The sequence below is a fragment of the Argiope bruennichi genome, chromosome 5 (genome assembly GCF_947563725.1).
Source record: "Argiope bruennichi chromosome 5, qqArgBrue1.1, whole genome shotgun sequence".
NCBI classification, from domain to species: domain Eukaryota; kingdom Metazoa; phylum Arthropoda; class Arachnida; order Araneae; family Araneidae; genus Argiope; species Argiope bruennichi.
Window position 1 is genome coordinate 20,038,519 of NC_079155.1, and position 26,958 is coordinate 20,065,476.

At 31.4% G+C, this 26,958-nt stretch overlaps 1 protein-coding gene across 3 annotated transcripts in view; it reads left to right on the forward strand.

Moving 5' to 3' along the window:
• LOC129969022 (cyclin-dependent kinase 5 homolog) overlaps positions 1 to 23,165 on the forward strand; it is a 44,717-nt gene extending 21,552 nt beyond the window's left edge. The window contains exons 10-15 of one of the 3 annotated variants that reach the window (XM_056083419.1): positions 2,297 to 2,420; positions 8,338 to 8,390; positions 9,530 to 9,634; positions 10,164 to 10,216; positions 14,649 to 14,729; positions 23,019 to 23,165. In XM_056083419.1, coding sequence (XP_055939394.1) covers positions 2,297 to 2,420; positions 8,338 to 8,390; positions 9,530 to 9,634; positions 10,164 to 10,216; positions 14,649 to 14,729; positions 23,019 to 23,023 — 421 coding nt within the window. In that variant the 3' untranslated portion in view covers positions 23,024 to 23,165. Of the gene's footprint in view, positions 1 to 2,296; positions 2,421 to 8,337; positions 8,391 to 9,529; positions 9,635 to 10,163; positions 10,217 to 14,648; positions 16,773 to 23,018 lie in introns of those variants that run through there. The other 2 variants (XM_056083418.1, XM_056083420.1) reach the window with 2 other exon arrangements.
• Positions 23,166 to 26,958: the final 3,793 nt, after the last annotated feature.

Sequence of the window (26,958 nt, forward strand, 5' to 3'; positions counted from 1 at the left end):
TTGTTGTCAGAGTGCTTCAGACAATACAGTTCATTGGTTTATGCTAGATGCTATGGCTGTGCAAGGATAGCTGTTTTAAGTTTATGCCTTGCTCTTTCCTCGTCTTTCACCCCTATTTGACCACTTTTGAACTATTTAATTAATTGATAAACACTTCATCATTGCAAAGCTAAAACATTGTAATCAATAAAAGATCTAAAAAACAGATTATAGAATTATATTTTCTTTGGAGCAAATATCAAGTAGTGGAGCCATGTTTATCTTGCAACTGTGTAAAACAAACTGAGATGATAACTTTGAAATTATAATAAGCGAATAAATTTTAGTAAATGAATAAATCCATATAAACAACCCACAGATGATTAAAATGAAGTGCGGATACCTATTTTACCATCTTATGATCAAAAATTGTTTTTTTGATTAATATAAAGAATAATATTAGTATTGTAATATAATAGAAAAAAATTGAATCTTCTTTTAAGTGTTATTCAATTTAACTTATATACTACTTAATTAAACTTATATACTACATGAATACTGTCGATAATAGACTATTTCCCATAAATCTATCTCATAAGATAATTTTGTATTATTCATTTTACTCTCATATTTCTCTGAAGCATTAGTTTAAGAATAACCTAATTTAAATGTTCAAAGAATAACCTAATTTAAATGTAATTTTCAAATGTTCTTTAAATTTCTGCAAAGGTACAGAAAGGTACAAAATTTCTGCAAATTTACAGAATATACAGAATTTAAATTAAGATGTACTGAATTAATTTAATTCAGTAATTTTAAATTCCTTCTTGGGAGTTTTGGGGATTATTTCATTGGTGTACTATTTAATTAATATATTGAAATGTTGAATTTTGCTCCTAATAACTGTTTGTACAATTCAAAATTGCATAAATTAAGTCTTAATTATATCTATTTTATTTATTTAAATTGTTAATATTTCAAATTTACTTTTATGGTTGCAACATTATATTATCAAGAATATTAATTAGATAATTTTTATTTGTATTGTTGTTCTTTTGCATATTTCTTTGTGTAAGTTGAGAATTTTTGGATCTTTTTATAAAGCTAATTATGAGGTCTGCTTATAAATGAATGTACCAATTTCCATATATAAGCTAAAAAAAGTAAATACTTTCTATTAGCTGACTGCAAAAGAGAAGTGTCTAAATACAGTATTTTTTATATCTATAATTTATATTTCTGAAGAAAAATTAATTTTAAATGAATTATTTTGTTTAAATAAGTTATTCCCTTTATGAAAATGAGTTATTTTATTTCCGATTTATATATTATTATTGTTTTGTTGCTTTATCATCAAAACAAAGTATATGATATTGGCAAAATTTGTTCCAGCTAGGTTTAAAAATGTGAGTCATGTATAGTTTGAAATTTTCCACTTAAGAACTTTTCCAGTTCACCTTCAAAAGAAAGAAAAAAAAGTACAGAAAATAAGATTAGTATAGATACAACAGATCAGATATAAAACAGCAAATGAATGGGGGGGAGGGGGGGGGTATGTTAACTTCAGATAACATTAGCAAGTCAGTATTGTGTGTGTTAGTATAATATATAAATAAAATCAAATTTCAATCTACCTGTACTTCTCAAAATCTAATATTGTTTTTTCTTGATTGAACAATTATCTGCTATTCTACCAACTTTTAGATTCTCTTTCCAGATTATTATAATCCTCTTTCTTTGATGATAAAAATTATGGATATATTTCCTATTGTCTGTTTCTGTTTTGAACACATCACTAAAACTTGGACATAAGTGCTGCATTTCTTTATTAGGATTGTGAACTAGTATATCTAAAACATTGATAAATTCTTATAAATAATCTCCTTTGATTAACACCTTGACTGCAATGGGTGTCACCAGTGACTGTCAAATCCATATAAATTACATTGTAAGAAATTCAGCGCCGCAGTCAATATGTCAAAATGCACATTAAGTTTCAAATAATCAAATTTCTGGATTGAGACCCCATTAAAAGATATCAACTTTAGGCAAATGAATTTCTTGACGTTACATGCATATTTATTCTACAATTATTTTTTTTGTAGTCATTTTATAAATTGCCTGTTATTTTATTGTGTTTATTTTATTATTTACTTTAATGTATATATATATTGATGTTCAAGTAAAAATCAGTTTTCATATTGTGATAAATGAAATGATTACAATTAGTTCATTTCTTAAATGACTATATCAGTGCATTTATGTCTAAAACTCATTGTTATAATTGGTAACATCCATCTAAATTTTATTTTATTAGGAGCGCCAATTGTATTTTTGCACATCTCTTGTTGGAAAGACCTATATTTCCTAGAAATGGAAAAGAGAATGTTCTGCACAGTATATTTAAGTTGCTGGGCTTTCCTATGAAAGAAGTTTGGGAAGTAAATACCTTTATTTATTTTTTATTATTTCAGTGTCTCTAAAATGTTATACATTAAAATCTCCCATGTTGAATCTTTGCAATAATTTTAATTTAATCTTGGGATTTTGATCATTGTAATAGTTATCCTTTGTGAAACCAGTTTTTGTAGAGATTGTATAATTATAATTTGCCTTTATTTGAAATATCTCTATAATCATTACTCTTAAGTACAGTTGTCTCTTGATGATTGAGAAATTTATTTATTTGCGGTGTATTAACATTATTTTTCATGTATTGTAAGCTGAATCAACAGACATTATATTAGGACATTTATATGTTTAAAAATATTGAAAAACAAGTTATTCAAAATTTCCAATTAGCATCAAAGACAAGGACTTCTTTAAAGCATTATGATAGCTTTTCTTATACAACAGAAAATAAAAAGTAAATATTTATTCTGGTTTAAAATGTTACAGTTGCTTTTGTTAGAGATAAAATGCAGAAATTTTCATTTTTTGTTTGTTTGTTTTGTTTTGTTTTCCCTTGTCATTTTCAAGTTTATATGTCATTAATCTCTTCTGTAAGATCACCACTTATGACCAGGTACTGTCATAAAAATTAGTAGTCGTTTTATTATCATAAAAAGTATCAAACTTTGAGAAAAACCGTCTTGACCCTGCTTTTCTTCTACATAAAAGTTGCATTCTATTGATGCACTATATTAGGTTTGAAAATATTAATTTGATTCTTTTTTAACTCAACTATTGCAATTTTTAGAGAGTTTTTTAGCATGACTTCTCAGCATAATGTCATAATCAAGCTATAAATCAATCGATCTGCGATGCTAAAAAATTATCTGTTTTTTTATGATTTATGGAATGAGAATAATGACCCTTGAATTTCGTTTTCTGTGATTTGATTTCTAAAGAGAAAGATCAGATTCAGATTATAAAATTTCTGACATTTGTCATGATCATCACTTTATTGCTCTTGATTTATTGAAGTCATTTTTATTCATTTATGTTAATTCTGCTTTGCTTTTTTTTTACTGACCTTTGTCTTATATTAATTCAGTTTCTTAATACTATCATTATAGTATTTTTAATATACTTGTGTGGTGAATTGCATATAAGCCAGTAACAGCGCTTTTACCTGAACAGCTGTTTTGGCAAAATCGGATTGTTACTGGACTGCTAACCAAAAGGTCCCAGGTTCTATCCTAGCGCGTCCCTCACCTCTTCATTGGTGACCTCGGACGCTGAACCTTCAACCTTCATACAGCTGTTGTGGCGCCATCTACCCACAACTAAAGTCGCCAGACAGACTTGGTGCATTAGCACCCACAAAACGCTCGCCATAACGCTTGGCGCTATTCAAAACTGGGTACAGGCCCAATAAGACAACAGCTACTACTAAAATACATCACTACTCAATATCCGTATCGTTCGTCTCCCCTTCGACTCACTGGAGGGAGAGTACTGTGGTGAATTGCATATAAGCCAGTAACAGCGCTTTTACCCGAACAGCTGTTTTGGCAAAATCGGATTGTTACTGGACTGCTAACCAAAAGGTCCCAGGTTCTATCCTAGCGCGTCCCTCACCTCTTCACCTGTAACTATGATCAGTGGCCATTTTAACCACTTGTTCCAATTACAATTTGCTAATAGTATGTAAGTGGAAAGTTTATATGTAGTTTGTTTAATAAGTAAATATCTGTAAACAAATGATAATAAAACATATGAAAAGTCTAAAATAATCAACAACTACTATGTTTGTATTGAAATCTTCAACAACAAAAGATAAATGATCATTTAAATAAAAGTTTAAATAATCAAAAATTATTCTGTCATTAAAGTTATCAAATTTTACAAAATGTTGTAATCTGTTGCTATCGCAACATTTTTCACTATATGATTAATTTATTAAAAGTAATATAAATAAATTTCTTGCTTATCAGTTGACAGTATATACAGATTACAGATTTCTTCATTTTGTCTGTACATGTACAAAAAAACATTATTTTTTTGCAAATTTCACAAATGTCCACAGTTTTGTTGCTCTTGCATACATTTATCTGGTAGTGTTTATTTTTACAAGAATGGATATAATAAGCAGCAATTTTATTTCTTGTAGAAAAGGAAGGTTTGAAGATCTTTGATTAAATGAATATCTTTTAAAGCTTCTCAGGTGTGTCCAAAATAAAATCATGGTGGCTGATATTTTTTTATATCAGTTTTTTTCTTTGTAAATTATCCAAGCATTTATCACAATTAAATCAAAAATATTGAAAAAAAGAACATGCACAGTTCAACATCTTTATGAAGATTTGACCAAGTATATTTTTTGCCATGTGATCTAAAACATCAACTCCATGTTTCAATGAATTATATTTCACAACATGGTATATATATAGAATGTAAAATCATATTTCTGAAAAAGATCGGGTCTGAAAAGAGAGAAGACACTTTTGTAATTTTAAAAACTTTGCTTTACTCCGTCCATTAAGGCATAATTTATGTATAAGCAAGACGTGACGAGGCACATCAATCTACAGTACGACACAAGAGCATGAAGAGAATAAAATAGTTTTCTCCGGTCATTATATACTATGAGATTCTGACATGGATTTCTTCATACATGTCGATTTAGGTAAGGGAATTTTCGATATATTTTAAAAGAATTTGCTTAGTTTGACAGTTTTTTATATCATTGATACAATTTCCTATGTCAGGTTAAGTGTATGGCATTCAGGAATAGAACATTCTTATTCTTTTTTTCCTTGATAAGAAGTAAACAATATATAGTCATGCTTAGTAACTTTACTAGAACACAGCTTATCTCTCTCTTTTTGTTTTGAACAAATACGATATTTCTGTCTTTGAAGGATTTCTTCTGTCAACACAGCTTATTAGTACAGTTCACATTTGTTTTACTAAATTTAGTGAAGTGAAGAAATTATTCGTCATCTGGTTTCTTCCAGTGTTATGATGAGAATCCATGAAATGAAAAGCTGCTTGTTCGTCTGCTGTTTCTCCGGCTGTCCTTATTTTATCTTTGCCCAAGTAGAGATATCTGTTCAATAAATATTTTGACTTTACACCAATAGCAAGCCAAAATTTAGTTCCAAATTTATCAGATTTTTAAGGCATACACTGAATAAAGCTGCTAGCAGCTTTAGCTAGCAGACTGAATAAACTGAATAAAGCTGCATCTTCATGGGGAAACAATTGTTCATCCACTGTTATATTCTCACCCAGTTTATAAAACATCAAACAGTTTTCTTATAAATATATTCTAAACATTTGGAACAAGAGCGAATGGATCCATTTGCTGTCTTTGGAACTGCTAGCTTCATAATAAACCACAAATAATTCATCAATTTCTAGAAATCTGTCCCTAGCCATTGTCCCAGTTGAGAATATCAGACCCCCAGGATTTTGGTCATAAGTTCAAAACAGATAGTCTTTTTATAGCTGACGTTCCACAGGCATATAGCAGTGAAATGAGAGCATCTAACTCATCCAAGTCAAACACCAGTAGGGATTTGTGATTTCTTATGGAATTCTTTTTCAGCACACTGTTGAATGTGATGTAATATTTTTCTGTTGATGAACATTCCCCAGTCTATGCTTATGCTGCATCGATTGTTTTTGTCTTTACATATGAAGTTGGTGTTGATACTTCTCGTAAGATGTTTTGCTGGGGAAGTCTTCTTTTAATGCTAGATGAAATATTTTCTATTTTCCAAACAGAACCATCATTTGAGGTTTCTTCTCTTTTATTTTCCACAATTTGGATGTATCTTCTTTGTCCTCGAGTTTAGTATGGTCTCTTTGGACTGCTTTCTGTAGTTTTAATACTAGTGCTGATTTCACTTCTGGAAAATGTGCTAGCAATGAAATATTTTCTTGATCTAAATTTTTTTCATTTGTTATTTTGTGAATAGACTCCATATCAGATGACTTGGATTCACTTGTTGCAGTAATAGGAATGATCCAAACTTCGGATCAATAGGGTGTATTTTTTATATAAAGTTCATCAGGTTCAATTTGTGAATCAGGATTTTCATCACAAAGAGTTTTAAGCGATTTGGGCGTCTTTTCTTTCATTAGATATTTTCTACTAACATTTCTATGCAATAAGATGTCACATAAAAGTGTAGTGCCACAAGTCACAAAATACTCAGGACAGGGCATTAAAATTATTCAAATTTGAATTGAAGATAGGGATATTTGTATTCATTAAAAGGCAAAATAAATTACACAAAGAAAATATACAGTTAGATGGCATGGCACACAAAAGTTCAAAACAGGTATTTTACTCTCCCTCTATCCCAACTCTCTTAAATACACCAACCTCATTTTGACAATTGTACCTGTTTTGTTATCAGAAAAAGATAAAGATAAGAAAGTCATAAAAAATGTTTTTAAAAAAATGTTGACTTGTCAAATGACTAGTAGCCATATTTGTAGGTATGCACAGTAATTATTTAAAATGAACAAAAATAAATTTATATCAGTTATCAACTTGATATAAATTTCATAATTCAAAAGTCGTAAGTTTTTAGGAAGAGTAAAAAAGCATAAAAATTATTAATAAGAAAATAAAGTTAAATTCAATTAAAGTGAATTTTCAAAGAGTTCATTTTGTTTGTATGGTGGAAGTCAAAATGACCATAATTCTAGTGTTAATGACTTTGACTTTCTGAAGATTCTCAACTTTATTTTATCTTGTACTTTCTCCTGTATGAGATTTAATTAAAAGGTGTTGCAGCATTCGAATGTTAGATCTGAAGATTTGATGTAATCTACATTTTAAATTGATATCTAGAAAATTATTTTATCAGCTATACCCACATGAATATGAACACAATAATTGAAAATTGTGAAGAGCTGTATAGATGCAGGATATTATGAGAATCGTACATCAAATTTGTAATTCCAATTCAAATTATGTTATAAATCAACCGAGAAAAAGTTACTTCGCCAAAAGGCATACTCGAGATTTGTTTGTTTTTTTTCCCTTGTTTTCTTTCACTAAAAGAACTATACTCAAAGTTGTTTTCGACATGTGTATAACCACTCATGGTCAGGGAAGCTTTTTTTTTTGTTTAATAATTTTATATATTTACACATTCATTGTCACTCTATCTAGATTTAAAGTATATTTAATTATGTGCTAGTTATCGAGACTATAATTTAAAAAGAATAATGAGATTTTAAAAAATGTATAAGTCTGAGAACGAAAGCAGCTGTAAAATTAGCAACATTTTTAAATAGTTAAAAATTGTTTAAATATAAATGTATGTCTTCATGCGTAAAAATAAAAATGTAGGGAAGAGAATTTTGAATACTTTTAGAGCTATTTAATGGATTTCACCCAGGAGTATTGTACAATTCTTAAACTCTCATTAGTAAATATGATTTATTATATTTATATAATAAATTAAATTATTTTTTATAAATAATAAATTAAGGATATTTTTCAGACATAGCCTTTAAACGTTAAATCTAGAAAGTGACATTTAAATTTTCCTAATTTTAATCCCATTTTTTGTCAATTTGTTCACCTTTTCCTTGCATAGCAACCAAAAAAGGGAAAACATTTTATACATCATTTGTATGTATGACTTTATAGCAAATTTATAAAATAAATTTGCATTTAATAATCCTGATTAAAAATATGTTGTGTATGTAGGTCTAGTGCACATTAAATATGATGTTGCGAGTCAAACATCCAACTGGTATGAAGTGAAAGTGCCATCTTAAATCTTATTTTCACTATCAAATCATGATTCAAAATTATGAAGTTCATCTCTAAGGGCTTTAAAATAGAGTATTAACATAATTAATATACATTTTCTTAATTATATAAATTTTTATAGTTATTTTAATTTTCGTGTTATACATGTGAAGATGTGTTTTTGTTTTCCATAGGAATTCTTTGACTACCCCTACATACAAGATTTTATGATCTTCAGTGGCTATAAGTATGTCTTAATTTTTTTATATTGCTTTTTTTTTCATGGTATGTAATTAGTAATGTTCCTTGGCCATGTTTGTTTATTAAAAAGAAATATTTGTGGTTAATACTTTTTATATGCATTATGATTTATAATACCTATACTTCAAAATTATTAAAAACATCCATACTCTAAAATTTAATATTCTTACATTGAATAAATAACTGATTTTAAAATGAGTCAGTCAAATAGAACAGTTGAACATGTTTAACAACATAATCAGATTGTGAAATGCATTTTAAAGTAAAACGATTTTATTTAGAACATTTGTCAAATAATTCTGATATTCGTCTACTCTTTATAAATGCTTGTTTTTTGTTTGTTTGTTTTTTCGTTTGTGATAATTTGGGTTTATTAATATTTTTATAAGTAGTAAAAGTTCAAAGAATTTCTTCATCTTGCCATATACATTTTTTTAACAAAATGCATTACTTATAATTGGAAGAAATTTAAGTTTAAGTTAAATTTAATAGTTTACTAGAATTCTGAATTATGTTTAAATTTTGATTTTGCTTTAGTTATATTTTACTTGTGTATCTGATTTGTGTTAAATTTTTCTGTATTTGAGTACAGAAGCTTTTTTCAGCAGTAAAATATTTAATTTTGGCTACAAACTGGTATAGTTGTTGCAAGTCTTTTGGGTTTTTAATCATACTTTAGATTCGGATTGCTTTTACTTTGCTTTCTTGTTATGTTGTAACTCTATTCATGAGGCCATTAAATTTATTACTAATAAAGTTGACAGTATTAAGTAATTCTGTAGTAGTCTAAAAGAGACCAAGGGTCTTATTTTGCAAAAACTTGAAAGGGGAAAAAGCATTTTCCTGTTACCTCACTTAAATTCCTATCTTATGAGAAGTTATTCAATTTTTTTCATTGCAGTCTATTATTAAATTTATAAAAATCCAAGCTTTCACTAATTGATGTGCAAGAGAAGTTCATTGTGTAGACTTCCAGTTCATTTGATGTCATTGTCACCGAATTATTTTACAAATTTCTAAACAACAATTATCTATCATCTAAAACTTTTTCCCTAGCTGTTTATTAAATCAATTTCTTAAGAGCTTTCTTGAATTTTGATGTATAATTTTGCTTTCCTTTCTCAGGTATAATAATTTAGATAAATATTTTCATAAGTTCTGTGATAGGGAAATTTCACCATTGGCTGTGAATCTTTTACATAAATGTTTTCGTTATAATCCTGAAATCAGGTAAGTTCAGAAAAAAATTATCCAACATTTTTTATTAATATAACATTTATTTTTAATTTTTGGTATTTGTTTAATTAATATTATAAGCTTAAAGACTATGGATGAAATTTATACAGATATTTTGATGACAAAATCATTTTACTGATTTATTTTTGTTTAATTATTCTGATAATAATAATTTGATTTGCAATCATAATAAATCACAAAATGACAGAAGCTTAATCTTGTTAAACTTTTAAAGATTTTATATAATTGTTGAATAATATTTATTATTATTATTAGCAAAGTTATGTTCTGTGTATTAACTTTTGTCAGCATTGAAGAAATAAAAAAAAATCATAATTAAACTTTCAATTCCTTTATTATCTTAACTTCCCAAATTCAAAGATTTTTTAAACATAATTTCATAATATTTTTTTCTATTTGTCATTATAATACAAATTTAGCAAGCAATTTGAAAAAAAAAAAACTTAGTAAAATGTATGACCATATTTCTTATTGTTGTGACAAACTTGAAATATTCTTTTAGGTTAGGAGCTGAGCTGTGCCTTCAGCATCCATATTTCTCAGAAGATCCAAAAGGTTTATTTATTTATTTTTTGTTATAATATCACTTATTTTTTCTTAGTATACAAGAATTAATTGATGAAATATATTTATTTAAAAAATACCTAGAAATGAACTTGTGTGATTTCATCATTTGCAATTGATTTTAAATGAAAAAGGCAAACAAATTAAATTACTTCTAGTAAAAAGTGCAGTTTTTATCTACAGTTTTTTTAACTATATCATTTGTTAGGCACAATTGAACAGCAAGTACAAAAATACTTTATTTTATTTAATCATTTTAATGCTGTTCTTGTGCTCTTAGTTTATTCATAATGTCATATTTTTAAATTTATAAGGTAAAAGTTATATTCTTAGATAATGTACTTCATTATAATCATTATGTGGTGTCTGTATGATCTCTTAATTAAATCAGTTCAAGAAAATATTGCTAATACATATGGTGCCATCTAATTAGATAGTATAAAAAGCAAAACTATTGTGGGATTTTAGCCTTGAGAAAAAAGTATGATACTGTTGAGTAAGCATTTTTAATTATGAAATTTGGTAGACTGAATGAACATTGATATTAAGAAGTCTTTAATAACTTTCAAGAAAATTATTTTTTAAAAAGTAAACCAAAATTTTTATTTGCTTGTTTGTAAATCAAAGGAAGTGTTAGTCAATCGCCTGTTGTAGGAGTTCTGTACCGTTCATCATATCATGATACAGCTTTTTAAACAAATGTATGTTTTAGACTAATGTACAAATAAATTCTCACTTTTACAATACACTCCCGAGTATCCGGTTCGCGACTACCCGGCCTAGTTTTTTTTAAAAAAACTATAAGTTTCGACTAGTATCTTAGGTTTATCTTTTCATATCTGTATATTATTTATCAGTGAAAAATAAAATCAGTTTGAGTCAATTTTCTTAACTAGGCCTACGATTTGCGTTAGTGTTTTGTTTCCTGCATGTAAGTTAGGCATTTCAGAATTTGTTAAAATGCGAGCAGTTTATATCCTTTAACTTACTTTTTCTCTAATAAATTCTTGAAATGTGCATGGAAGCATGTAAACAAATATAAACCATCAGTAGCCTTCTATTTTTATTCAAAACATTACTGGCAATGGCTTCTATGATTCACCGGGCCGCATTAACATTCTAAGTGGTTTGAGATAAATGGAGAGCTTAGTACTCAATAAAAAGTGAGAAAATAACATATTATAACAATGAGTTATAGGGATTAACTTTGTCTTCTGGTTTTTGTGGGCAAAGAAATGAGTTCATAGAACTCTGGCCTATCCAGCTTTTTTGTTATCCAACCTGCCCTTCTGTCACATTAGACTGGATGCTTAGGAATGTACTGTATTATATTGCTGAATTTAGTTATATTTCGGTTATGTTTATGTATAATCATTATAACTTTTTGTGATAAAAAATTTTGAAAATATTTCTTTTTTCATTACTTATGCTTCAAATTCTTTGATTGTTACAAAAAAATACTACAACCAGTATTTTAATTTTATTGATTCTGGACCAACATTTATCATTTCATGTGTTTTTTCTTGTCCATTCAATTATTTCAGTTTACCGTGAAAAACCACTGTTTTTCAATGTTGAAGTCTTTTTATATGGGGAAACATCTTTCATTGAAAAAAGGCAATGTACATGCTGATATTTAAAGTGTAGGAATATTAAATATGATTGCAACAAATGTTTTACAAGTTGAGATAAAAAAAAAATATTATTTAATAAGTTAGTAAGGATAACACTAGTTGCCAACATATATAAAGCAATGACAAAATCTTTGAATTTTGTATAAACTTACTAAACAATGAACATTTTATATCCATTTTTTTACATTGCATTTTTAGACAGATCTAAACAGTCGCAAGATAACAGTGTAATGATATTTTTTCCATGTTTGTAATTATCTTATTTTTAAAATCCAGTTCCATTGAAGAACCTCAAAGTATGTGGACCTTGTGTGCGTTATACTTGGTTATTGAATCGGTTGTTTGTACTTCAGATTCAATCAAGTTATTGATTTGAATCTGAAACATTCCTCTTGTTGATGAGTAGATGAAGGATGTAAATGGAATTATATTGCATCACTTCGGTTTAGGACAAAAGAAAATATTGATGCATTTCAAAGAAGTTTGGGTTCTTTTTTAATGCATCATTGTTGAAATGAAGAAGTTACACTTATAAATTATGTGTGTTATAATAATGACTCAGTTTTATCAAAAATAATGTTCAGAATTGACACTTCTAAAATATCTATAACTGGCAAGGATCTTTTCGTGCACACACACAAACCTATTTTCATAATGATCTGCATACTAAATTTGTAGTTTTTCTTTCAGATTTTGAGTGATCTTCATTCTAAGGAAGTCTGTCTGTTCGAATATAAGTTAACATGGTAATTACAAAATACAGAGAGCTAGATGGATAAAATTTGGTATACATATTTATCATCTAAACCTATCAGATTCAGAACCAAATCTGTCGAGGGGTTCATCTTCTATTGCATATAAATGCATATCAAAACAGAAATTTATCAAATTTGGCATATGGTTTTGTTACTGGGATTGTAGTTTGTCAAATTTTGGTTTCAGTTGGAGGGGAGAAAATGTGTTTGAAACACAAATTCGATTTTCTGGTGCTTTTAACTGCATATCAAGGACTAATCTCCAAGAATTTGCAAAATATTGAGTAAAAATGCCAGATTTGTACCATAGATCAATATTCATAATTATCATTCCTCAGTACCTTGCAACGCATTCTTTGTCTTATTCAAGAACCAAAATTTTATGTGAAATCTGGTGAGTAATACATTATTAGAGGGAATGCATGAAAGTTTAATCTTTCATGCTGGTTACAACATCACAATACTCTTACTTTTTCAGAAATTCAAGAAATTCTCATTTTGTTACAAGTAAAATAGAAATGAAGTGATACTTAGGGTGTTTTATTTTACATGGATTTCTTAAGTATAGACATATTTGTCTGACACAAATCTCTAAAAATCACTAAATATAGTTTTAATAATATAATAAGTAAATGTTTTTTGTAAAAATGAGTTTTGGAGCATTCCGTAACTTCTGTACTTTTTATTTCCGAACAAATGTTGAATGGCCATGTTGTAGATTTGAAATTTGCAAATGAATGGAAAACATATATTGTATTCAGGATAGCTCGAATTAAAACTATCATCTTTGGCATATGGTGGTTTATTTACAGGCACTTAATTAGAAAGATTCCAACCGCTTTATTTGCTTAGCAATATTTTTAACTTTAGGGCTATATGTTTGAATGTCACTTTGTGTTTATTTATTTTACTGTCTTTTTCAATTTATGGACAATATTTGAATTTTTGAAGAAACAACATATTTTCGACTTATATCAGAAATATATGTATGTATGGATTGAAACACTGAATATATTTGCTCTAAAAAATTATTTATAATGCTAATGTACGTGATACAATAATGAATCTTATTTCTTATTGTCAAATGTAAACAAACGCTATAAGAATGTTTCAGACTGCTTCACTGAACTTTTTGAAACTGTACTTAATTCACCAATTTGCTAAGTAAAGGAACTGCAAAATATAATTTAAAAAATGTGTTCTGGAGAGGCTCACCATGTCACCAGAAACTATTCAGTCAGAGTCAAAAAGATGTAAAAGAAATCTTTGGAAAATAGGCTTCATACAGAGAGTTTAATTGAGTGCAAAAATAGGCTTAGCTCACCACAGATGAGTAATCTCTGTGAATTTACTTCTGGAAATTCATAACCATATCTTACAAAATTATTAATCTTGCAATTATTTTTGCATTGTTTTAAAACATCCACTATTATTTTAAAAATTACCAGTTTAATAATGCAATTTCATTTCTATATAATCTTCTTCATTTTTCATTAATTTTTTAATTTATTTTTATACAGGGTCTTTTACAATGTTTTTAATGCTGTGGCTAAAAATAAATTGCTTTCTTACCATTAATTCTGGAGAAAAGATTTCCACTTTCATTTCATAGTGTATGAACTTCATAATTTGTATTAAATTGATTCAACTAAATTCCTCTTTTTCAGTCATTTAAATAATAAACTGTTTTTTTTATTAATTTAACAACCTAAAGAGCGTTAATCTGTGTGAACAAATTTTTCACCAAAGGCAACTAGTATTGTGACTGTTTATAAATAATTATTTTTTTATCTAAATTTGAATTGGTTAAATAGATTTATGTCTTTCACTCACTCTAATAGAATATTTTGTTTAATTAATACTTTTATTTAAAAGTATACTTTTCTTTAAATTTAATAATCTAATACCATTATATATTTACTGTAACTAAAAAAATGCAAGTTTCTGATTATAAAAAACTGTGCCTTAACTATTTTTTATTATTTTTTTGTTCAATACTCATTACAATTTCATTTTTTTTTTATACTGATTTAGCATGTCCTATTGAAGAAATTGCCAAACTTAAGGAAGAAGCCAATATTTATAGGAAGATACGAATAGTAAAAGAAAAAAAACGTATCTAGATTTTACTTGTTCTATTTGTTTTTTATTTTGTGAATTGTTCAAGAAAAACTGTTGTATATAATTGCTGTGTATGTGCTGTTGTATATATTGAACTGTGTATATAATTTCTATTCAATTTCTCTTAATAATAAAGATCTCGGTGTGCGTGGTACGATTGAGTGACCTAGAATTATCAAACTTAGCTTATACATATAGGTATGGGAATGTGCAACTCAGAATGATTTTTTTTAATTTTAATTAATAAAAATTAAGCGAAATTTTATCACTTTCCCACGATAACTTTTGAAATTGTTACAGCACAAAAGTAATTTTACATCTTAAAGTTTTAAAAAAAATCAATGATACCAATTTAAGTGTCACATTAATCGTTTTCATTGTTTTATCAAATGTTTATTCATGTGGTTTTCTTCCTTTTGTTGAAGGCTAAAGAAGAAGGATGTTGTTTAATATCCGAGTAATTTATGATTAAAAAAAAGTTAAGTTGTAGTACCACAAAATTTAGAAGGTAGAAGAAGTGCACATTTACGTTTTTAATAGTTCGGTTATGTTATGGAATGGATCTCTTTAAATAGGTTCATGTGTCCAATGAACAGATCATGTGTAAGACAGTTAAAATAAAACTCCAATGTCTTGCAATTTGACAGAATCAGGGATAAACAGCTGTATATAATCATTTAAACTGAAATATAGCCAGTGTCTCCAGCGAATCAGTTGGTCACCAGAAGCGATTAGTTAAATAATAATCAGGATATAAAAATTCGGCTTATTTTCCCATATTGAATAATTCGTCAGTATAAAGTATGCTTTTAATTTTAGGAATCAGGTTGTATTTAACACTTAGTTTAACGTCAAAATCAAGTAATGGGGAGAAAATTTAAAGTGTGCCTATTTTAAAGTACTGCTGCTCTTTTCTGTAATATATTTTGATGCATAAAGATACAGATATGAATTAGAGAAATGCAGACCACAATGAATGGAACAGAACAGTATAATGTTTCTAAAATAATATGAAATCAAAAAAAATTTCAAATTTTGAACTATCAAAATTTGTTTAAAACCATTTTGCTGAGGTAGCCATCAAGATGTAGTTTTGCAGAATATTTAATTGAAGGCTTTAGCTTTCAGTAACCTTGGCCAAATAAATGATCGACAAAACGGTAGTATTAAATAAATTGATTGGGAGCTTATATTTTATATTTAAAATTAACGGTCCTAAAAATTTAATTGTAATTTACATCCTTTGCTGACTATTTTATAAGTTAGTAGATTGAACAGAAAGCTCCAAGCAATATTAAAAATCTTTTATTTTTGTCTTGAAATAATTTTTTAAATAACCAAAGATGTTAGCAAACAGTTATGTGATATGTTAAAAAAATAATTTAGTTGATTTCATATCATGATCTTTTTGGGGTATTTTGAAAGCAAACTTTGTGTGTATCAATATCAAGTCACGGAAAGAGGGATTAGGAATTGCTTACTTGAAGCGGCTTATGGTGGTAATCGAGATAAAAATGAAAGCTGTTGTAATTATATTTTGAAATGTGCCAAAAGAAGTTCATTTTATGCAGCATATAAATAAAAAATAATTGAAAAAATTGGATTATGAGTTACTTAAATATAAATGAGTAAAAAAAAATTTAAGGTTTAGTTATGTTTCGTATGTAAATTACGTCAAGTACTTGCATTAAATCATCTCTAATGTTCCCTCTGTGCAGAAAATCGCCATTTTTTTTTGTCCCTCCGCTGGTGTGGTGTGGGAGTTTGAAGTGAGAGGGTGCTAGTTCATGAATCATCCTCGTCATCTGATCGCGGCTCAAAATTACGAGGTCCATTCCATATAGGCCTGGTGTTGCTTTAAAACGGGACGTTAATATAACTAAACTAAACCATTCACTTTTTTTATATATATCTTTAGAATATTTCTTTCCCTGGTGTACAATATTCCATAATATTATTTCTGTATTCTCTTATTTTTCGCTTTATTATATCTCCGTATGTTTATTTTTGAATGTAAAAGCAATAAACAAAGATTATTTCTTCGTATAAAGAGAATTCACATTGTATTTTTACGGTAAAAGAGGTTCACTTTTTTTTCTTTGAGCAGTGTACATAATAGCAAACGATCAATAATTATCTATTGAACTCTTGAGATAAATTTTGTTGTTTCTAATGGCACTTGTCATAGACAAGCCCGCTGATGGAATCAGCGATTTTAAGCCGAGAGAGCGTCTCTTGTTGTACAGTAGCGCCATCTAGGGCCAAGAGTACGTCTTAGCTACACACGCGTCACAACCCTTTTTACGGGGAGGACTTCATTCATGCATTTTATTCGCCCATCCACAGATCGTAATTTAGACCTGAACCAGAGAACGATCACCTCTGAACCAGTACCCCCGGTGTTATTACTCTCGACATGGAGGACTTTGTGACCACGACAGATTTTTACGTGAGCCAGCCACCACACACACGGAGAGTCTTCGGCCAGCGGTGTTCGAACTCGCAACCCAAGGAACGCGAATCCAACGCCCTACCAACCTGGCTATCCCTGCCTCAGATAAATTTTAATATTTCTCAACGATTTCGCCTGTAAGAACGGGAAAAAATACATTTTAATATTTTATTTAAATGCATTTTAATATTTCTCATATTTTTTTTAAAAAATAATTTTTTTTTTTCTTTTATTTTCTCATATACTAAATGTAGAAAAAATGTTATCTTCAAAAAATTCAGATTTTGACGAATTTCCATGTTGAAAACCTCCCTGAGATCAAAAAACTATTTTTATTATTATTATTATTATGGTTGACATTCTAAGACAAAGATAGTTCAAAAACGTTTTAAGCTAAACGGACGAAATTCGGTCTGTGGTCTTTACACTAAATGCTTAGATTTCTATCTTAATTGAGCAAAATATCATTCAGAGAAAGTTTGTCCGGCTTCTTCCGAATATTTATCAACAAAGCGCAGAGAGCTAGGTGGATAAAATTTGGTACACATATTTGATATTTAAAGTGTAGATACCCATCAAATTTTAAACCAGATTCCATTAAAGGTCAACCATCTGTCGGTCTGAACGGAGGGGTGATCTAAAAAAAAGTTTACAAGCTGCAGTTTTTGGAAAGTAGAAATTGTGAATGGGAATTTTGTTACCCAGAGTGGAGGCAGATGGCGCTAGTTGTCTTAGACCGGTCCTTCGAGCAGATAGTGTTAGTACTGAGACCTGAAAAAGCGACAGTAATGGCAAAACGTCTAGAGAAGTGGTCTCACCTAGAGGTGCGAGCCGTGATAGGATTTCTATGGGCCAAGAAAGTGTCTCTATCGGACATTCACAGACAAATCGTTGAAGTGTATGGGGGCGAAGCAATGAGTAGAGAACAGGCGGCGAAATGGTGTCGTTCTTTTCAAGCGAACAGGGAGATTGCTGGAAAACGTTTAAGTGGGAGGTCTGGAGCCCCCCCCCCCCCCATACAGCCCCGATTTGGCTCCCAGTGACTATTTTCTTTTTCCGTCATTGAAGAAACACTTATCCGAAACAAGATTCATATCAGACGGTGATGTTCAAAAAAGGTGCCGAGAACTGGCTCATTAGCCAGGGACCTGATTATTATCAAAACGGTTCAAACAAATTGGTCCAGAGGTGTAATAAAGGCTACAACAGGTTTGGTGATTATATAGAGAACTGACCGCCACATATGTCTCTTAATTACCATTTGTTTCCTGTGTCCATTGTTAATAAAGCATTTTTCCTTTGCCTTGTAAACTTTTTTTTTTTTTTTTGATCACCCCTCGTACTTTCAGAAGCATGTAAACGCGATTACTCAAAACCGCAATGACTTAAATATATCAAATTTGTTACGGGATTTTGTGACTACAAGTTCAGTGTTGTGTCAAATTTTTGTTTCAATCGGTAGGAAGAAACGCGTCTGAAACACAAATTAGATTGTCTTTTATTATTTACCACATGCAGGGATTAATCTCTAAGGATCACTCGATTGATACAGGAAAAATACTAAATGAACCCCGAAGATCAATTTTTCGTAACCAGTGTGTTCGCCAGTGCTTTGCAAGGAATTCGCGGCCTTCTTCCAGGCCCAAAATTTTATGCGGGAGAGAGAGAATAATACTTTTATTCACAAGTATGCGAGAACGTTTTAAGGGGACCACTTCCGTGGATTTTTACTTTCAAATTTATGTGTCCTGTATAACAAGCAATCGAGAAATTGCATATTAAAATTTCGCCCTCGGTAACAGAAATTGTAGTTACCCAAATGCATGTTGCAGGGGTTGGACAAAAGTATAGAAACGCCTAAAAAATATTGTTACGAATCTGTGATGCGGCTTCCCAGCATAGCTGGTTCCATAGGAGGTCCCAGAGCTTGGCGACAAACTTTGCGACCATTTGGCGCCAAAATAGATTATACCCGAAACATCGAGAATTTTCCCGACCCGTCCAGTAGGAACCGAGTTACGCCTCGAACGTTCCTGATTGGTTGAGAGGCTCCTAGCCCCGCCTCCCGAGACCTATGAAAGGAAGCAGCCGCAGCTGCCGAGCAGTGGTGAACCAGTAGTAGTCGAAAGTACTTGGAAGCGACAGAGAATAGCGGTCGGAATCGACGATGAAGAGTCGTTGTGAATTGAGTAGTCGTGGACCAGTGGAGTCGACGTAGTCGGAACGGACGATAAAGAACTGTCCTTCCAGAGATAAGCGGAGCAGCAACAGAGTGAAGCTAGTGCTAAACTAAGCTGTGTGCTACTGTCTGCACTAGAGTCTGTTGTATGCTGCACGTCTCGGCTGAAGATAATCGTCTTCTGTGCTGTATATAGTTGTCGTCTTTGTGCTGTCCTGTGTGTCTTCGTGTAAATAAACGTCGTTGTTTTATTTACTACTGCCGCCTGGTGATTGAGCGTTCTTCACACCATATAACCCCCCACTATCCAAACGAACCCCGGAAATTTCGTAACAATATGTTTTTCCTTGCCTAATATTATATGATAGATAGATTCAGTAAAAATGCTAAATTCACATTAAAGGTTCATATTTAGTAGCTGTTGTACGCCAATGCTATGTAAGGTGTTTTCTGGGATAGCACTTTAATTAGAGAGTATGCGAGAAAGTTTTGAGAAAACAACTCCCGTTGGTTTTTACTTGCAATTATTTTCGCTTATTTATTATCTTGTAGTGAATTATTATAAAATGGTATAAAACGGGTAGTGAAAAATTTGTAATTCATATTTCTTAGTTTTGATTTCTATGTCGTCAAAGAAAACCCTAGTAAAATAATTGTGACACAGCTATTTACTAAAAAGGGATTCGTATTTTTCGTAAGAGTAAAACAGATTCATGCACATAAGAGATTCGTAATTACGTTAATATTCATAAATAAAAAAATATCATTTTCAAAGTATACTCAAATTATATTAAGCATTTTTCTTTCTTTTTTTTAAGCATTTTCAATAAGAATGGTAAAACCTGAGATTCCTACAAACGAAACATTTTAGAAGAAATGAAGATAGAAAACAGGAACTCATAAGAATATTTAATTTATAGTTTTTTTTTAATAAAATATTTTTACAGTTATTATTTTTAAATATTTTTTTCCGAAATAACTGTAAATGTAACCCAACTTTCATATTTTAAAAAAGTTTTTAATCATTATTTCTTTTTATGAAACATTTTCTCAAAACTTGAGTTTTTTTTTTTTTTTTTTTTTTTTTTTTTTGTCGCATATGCTATCAACAAATGTCGCCTGCAGTCAAACCTAATTCTAGATGTTATTGAAAATCACAATATTAAAATATTCATATAGAAATCATGATTCGATTTTTGCAAATTTCGGATTTTCACCAATTTAGTAGCTGTTTATCCCTTGAAGCAGGATCTCACTTTGATCATGCTCGGAAGAGTGTCTATTATCTTTTCATCACCTCTGGAAGTAAAGAATTTTACCGCTTGTGAACATTTTGCGAAGGTTTTTCTTGACAAGTGATTAAACGCTGCTCAGCGGTCAAATCGGTATTCTCCAGACCAAACCGGTTGTCGATTTCCCACTGTTTTTGCCCCATTTTTTGATCCTCGGGCTTCCGATTATCAAGATTTGATCAACGGTTTTCCATGTGCGCAGTTCTCAAGAAGGACAACTGTTACATAATGTTACGAAATTTCCGGGTTCGTTTGGATAGTGGGAGTTATATGGTGTGGAGAACACTCAATCAGCAGGCGGCAGTAGAAAAAGAAAACGACGTTTATTTACAGGCAGGACAGCACAAAGACGACAACTATATACAGCACAAAATTATCCTCAGCCGAGAGATGTGCACACAACAAGACTTTACTGCAGACAGTAGCGCACAGCTTAGTTCAGCACTAGCTTGACTCCGTCGCTGTTCTGCTAATCCCTGGAAGACCAGTTCTTCACCGTTGCTTCCGACTACAACTACTCTGGCAGCTGCGGCTGCCTTCTATTATAGGTCTCAGGAGGCGGGGCTAGAAGCCTCTCAACCAATCAGGAACGTTCGAACGTCCGTATCTCGGTTCCTAATGGACAGATCGGGAAAATTCTCGATGTTTCGGGTATAATCTATTTTGGCGCCAAAGTCGCCAAGCTCATGGACCTCCGACGCGACACCCGGACTCCGTCTAATACAGATGACTGTAAAACTGTCTTTCTGATGATGGAACCAACTATGCTGAGAAACAGTATTACAGATTCGTAACAATAAGTTTTCAAACAAACATGGAGGATTTAGATACATTGGAACTATTGTAGTTGATACCAGATAGAAGGTAGCGAATAATTTACACTGACAGAATTTCTGATTTGGATTTGTTTGATGAATATGATTTTGTTTCGAAGTACAGACTTCCCCTAATTCTGCTGAATGCATTTTATCTTTGATGAAGGAGAAATTAAACACCAATACTTTACGAACAATGCTGTAACTTGTGAAGAAAAATTGTGTATTGCCTTATTTTTTTTTTTTCTCTATCCTTTAGGAAGTCATCAATAAATAATAGGTGATTTGAATCAAATTAACCAATCATCATATTGCCGAGCTATAAATGAAGTATCTAGATGTATAGCTGAAATAAGGCCAAGATTCATTTACCTACCAAAAAATGAATCTGAGCGACGTGAGGTGTTTACATTAATCTCTTTTATATCCTTCTTATGGGAATCCCTTTTTATTATTATGATATCCGAGTCGTTTTTTTATTATTATTTTCTAGAATTAAAACTAGAATCTGTCATTTGTATAATTCCTTGAACACTATTTTTTGAAGCAAATGAATTATAATTAAAAGAATTTGCTAAACTTATTTATACCTTTTAGAAAACTCTTCAAGTTTAGTATGATTATACTGCTTTTTTATCAAATTTGTTCCTTAAAATGGTTCCATTAAAACATTTTATTGCATATTTTCTATCTAATGACTTGCTAGTAAAATACGTTGTTTTATATCTATATACATTCATATCATATGTGTAGTCTTATAGTTTTTAAATTATGTTATTATGAAGATATAAGTTATTAAAAATTGATAATATATGTATCTAATGTTTTTCAAATTATTTTTAATTTTTAATATTACTTTTATAACTAGAGTTCATCTTTAACAGTTTTTGCATTTGTCATGCTATAAGAAAATTTTCCCTTTCTTTACTTAGACAGTGTACATGTTAATCAATTTTAATTTTGTTCCTTTTATTGTTCAGTTTTGTAAATCTGTAAAAATATAATAAAGAATTCAAGTATTGAAGATTATATGCAATATAAACTTAACATTTTAATTATGCTTTATTCCATATTGAAAAATTCTTATTCCTTCACCCCTACCATTATACAGTTGTATAGCAAAGATTACGGCAGATTTTTGTATGAATATTTAAAGCTAGAAGAGTTTTTGAAGAAACCACCTAAATAATATATACGTTTTCGTTGAACAAATAATATTTCAAGATTAGGTAAAAAGAATATTCTTTCTGTAGAATGTTTTCCAAAGTTATCTGAAATTACTTACAAATTTTTTTAGACTGCACATTTCTAGTGATTGAGATTAGAACATCTTATGTCTTTTTTTATAATAGGTGTACTGTATATATGAACACTAAATATTTATTCTAAATTTAGATACAAAAAATGGTATTTTTGACTTATATCAAATATTCGTATTTATGCTATCAATTTTTAAGTATGTCATGTAAGTATTATTGTTAAATTGGCAATTTTTTTCATTACAGTTATTTATATAATAATTAGTTCTTATCTCTCATTTCTCAGATTAAAGACTTGCCGAGATATGGAAGAAATAAGGAACAGCCTTTTCCTTTTGAAAAACGAAAAGCAACAAAGAAATCTTTTTCATCTGTCTGGTGATAATTATACAGGACTGCTTTTTGTATTTCTGAAACTTTCCTGTATGACTCATTTCCATGACTGTACAATGTTTTCACATGGATATATAAGTTTTTTTTTTAGTAAATTGATTTTTTATGTTATTATTTATTTTATAGAAAAAGAATTATTTCAGTTTTTATTATGATTAATAATTAGAAATTTAAAGAAATTACTTTTGTTACTTATAAATTGTGTGATATAATAATGTGCTTAGTCACTCAATATAGCTAATCACTTTTACGATACCAGTTTGCTTCAGCTTTAATCTTCAACAATGTGTACAAAATTAACATTGTTTTAAAGAGATCAAATTATGATCTTTGTTATCTGCTAAAAATGATTCCCAATTTTTATTAAAGTTCTCCTGCTCATTACACAACAAATTTTAAGATTACTTCTAATGTATTTTCTATCTAATTATTTTTGGAAAGATGTTATTTTATAATTTATCTGTATAGAAATGACTAAATAATTCCTTATTCTCATCTTTGAAAATCAAATGTATTTTTAATTTGATGCATAGAAAATGATATACATGTATGGCTCATATCAGTGTAGTTCTTTCCTAGTGGTTTTATGTGTTCATTATCTTATTACAATATGTAAATGTATTAGAGAAATAAAAAGACACATATAAAAGAATTTTGTATTAAAAATTAGCATTAATATTGCATTTTAAAGCGCCTTTATTGACATTTCCTTCTAATGCTTGTAGAAGAATTTTGAATTAATAATCAGCATCAATGTTACATTTTAAAGTGCCTTTAATGGCACTTTGTTTTAATGCTTGTAGAAGCTGTAATTTCTCCGTCAGAATTTTCTTTTTTAATTCATATAATATGTTACATTTCGAGTCAAATTTGAATAAAATAGATTTCTGTATACAGAAGTATATCGGGATGCAGGAAGTCGCTCATCGCTCGCTTTCCACAGATCAAGTGAAGGGTCGAAGGTCGTGTTTTTCCCCTTATCTTCGTTGGAACCTGTTTCTCTTCTTGTCACGTTAGCATTTTTTCCGCGCTAGTGGTGAGCCTCTACAGGAGCCCCACCACCACCAGCGAGATTTTAGGAGTACCGACAATTGAACCGAACACGCCGTCCGGAGCGGGTGACAGTCTCTGGTCGGGTAACCCTCTCTGGCATCTCTGCTGAGCCGGAGACTCTGATGCTGGATGTCGAGTGTTGTCGCAATCATGCAAAACATAGGCAGGTTTCACACGGTTGACGTTTACTGTGAGTCCTTTTCCATGTTTGTCGATTTTGGAGCTTTTTTCGGTCCTATGGTGAACCCGAAATGGACCCTCATAAGGGGGTTGGAGGCTTTTCCTGAGCGCATCCGTCCGGAGGATCACATGCGTGCACGAATCAAGATCCTTGCTTACAAACACTGTCTGCGAACCATGTAGCTGTGGTTTAGGAGGCAATAGTCGCTGCATTACCTCTCTCAGTTTCCCCACAAAGGTGAATGGATCGGGAATGTCCATTGTTGGACTTAAAAAATTCCCCTGGAAGTCTAATGGGAGCGCCATATAACCTCTCTGTAGTTGTCGCTTCCAGATCCTTCTTCCATGTTGCTCTGAATCCCAAGAGGATTGTCGGCAATGCTAAGGACCATTGTACTTTTCCATGTGCCATGATGGCTGTTTTTAGTTGCCGGTGGAATCTGTCGACTAGTCCATTCGCAGCTGGATGGTATGGTGTTGTGCGCTGCCGAGAAGCACCCAGGAACTTGGATAGGGCTTGAAAAAGTGCAGACTCAAATTGTGTGCCTTGGTCCGTTGTTAATCTGAGTGGTGGTCCAAATCTGGCTATCCATCCCAAGTAAAAAACTGTTGCTATTGTGTTAGCCGATATATCCACTAAAGGGAATGTATCTGGCCATTTAGAAAAGCGATTGACGCAGGTAAGGCAGTATCTAAAGCTTTCTGAAGGGGGAAGAGGTCCCACTATAAACATGCTCAAACCTAGCACTAGGAGGGACAAAACCACCATGTTTGCTTCTAGTATGTTGTGACACTTTTGCTTGTTGACACTGTAAGCACGTACGAGACCACAGCCTCACGTCGGCTCTCATGGAAGGCCAAGCATATCTTTCGCTGATCATCTTTACCAATGCGCGTATACCTAGATGTGACAGTGCATGTAAATATCTAAAAATCCCACGCCTAAAATTCTCTGGTACGAATGAGCGGATACGACCAAGGGACACATCACAATGCAAGGTTACTGGAGGCTCACCTACAGGAAGAGGTTGCAACACCAATGAAGTTGCATTTGAAGACAGAATCTCCGGCAACTCGGGATTCGTCTGTTGCGCTCATCAGCCATCTTTTGGAAATCAATTGCAGTTGGCATTTCAGTTGTAGAGATGTTTATCCTTGAAAGCGCATCTGCAACCACATTGTCAGCTCCTTTTAAGTGACGGGCGTCAGTTGTGAATTGGCCTATGAAATCTAGCTGCCTCAGATGCCGAAGTGAGCATTTGTCTTCTTTTTGCCGAAAGGCAAACGCCAACTGTTTGTGGTCGGTAAATAGGATGAAATTTCGACCTTCCACCATGTGACGAAAGTATTTAATGGCCATGTAGGCTGCTAGAAACTTTGCCATACGCGCTGTATTTCTGTTGGGCAGGGGAAAGTGGCTTGGAATAAAAGGCAAGGGGTTGCCAGCCAATACTAACCTTCCGTTGGAGAGCATTGTCTGAGGTATCGACTACTATAGCAAGCGTGGCATTAGCAAAAGGGTAAAACAAAACCGTAGCCTGGGCCAAGTCCTGTTTACACCTTTCAAATGCACTTCTGGCTTCCTCCATCCAGAAGATGGGTGTTTTGTCATTCTTCTTGGCTCCATTTAAAAAGGCATTCAAAACCGCCTGCGGTACGAAGCGCCGATAGAAATTAATGAGTACCAGGAATCTCCGGAGTTCTTTCACCGTACTTGGTTCAGAGAATTCCGTAATAGCCGATACTTTTTCTGGGAGTGGGATAATACCATCAGGCGTAACAATGTGGTCCAGAAATTTCACTTATGATTTCCCCAGGACACACTTGGAAGCATTTAGCCGCACGCCGTACTCCTCTAAGGCCGGAATACTTTCTTTAGGTATTCCAAATGCTGGCTGTTGCTTTCTGATGCGACCAGGACGTTGTCGAAATATGGCACACAAAAGTCCATGCCACTCAAGGCGTGATGAATTAATCTTTGGAACGTGGCAGCAGCGTTGGAAAGTCCAAAAGGCATATACTGAAATTCAAAAAGTCCAAAGTCCGTAGCAACGGCTGTCTTTGGAACGTCCTCTTCTTGCACTGGAATCTGATGATAGGCCTTTGCAAGGTCCAGAGTTGAGAAAATCTTCTTCCTCTCGAGCACCTGCAAGCAGTCTTGGATATGTGGCACTGGATAGCGATCTGGAATTGTCAAACTATTCAGCTTCCTGAAATCTCCACACGGATGCCAGTCTCCATTGCTTTTGGGAACCATGTGAAGAGGTGAGGCCCAGCAGCTTTTCGAAGGCCTGCAAATCCCTGTTGCAACAGAAATTCAAACTCCTGCTTCGCGGCCTTTAGCTTGTCAGGGGGAGAGGAGTCTTCGCGGTCTTGAGAATACTGGGGGTCCCGTAGTTTGAATGCAGTGCTTGACATCGTGTTTAGCCTGGTGCATCGAACTAGCTTCAGTGAAAGAAGGAAACTCACACAGCAGTTGATGGAACTCTTATTTCCCTTTATTGTTTTGATGTTGGCACTCTGACCACTCTTCACTATTCCTCATGACTAAAGTTTTGTAAGATGGTCGATTAAGCATCGTTAGCGAACGTCGACTAACA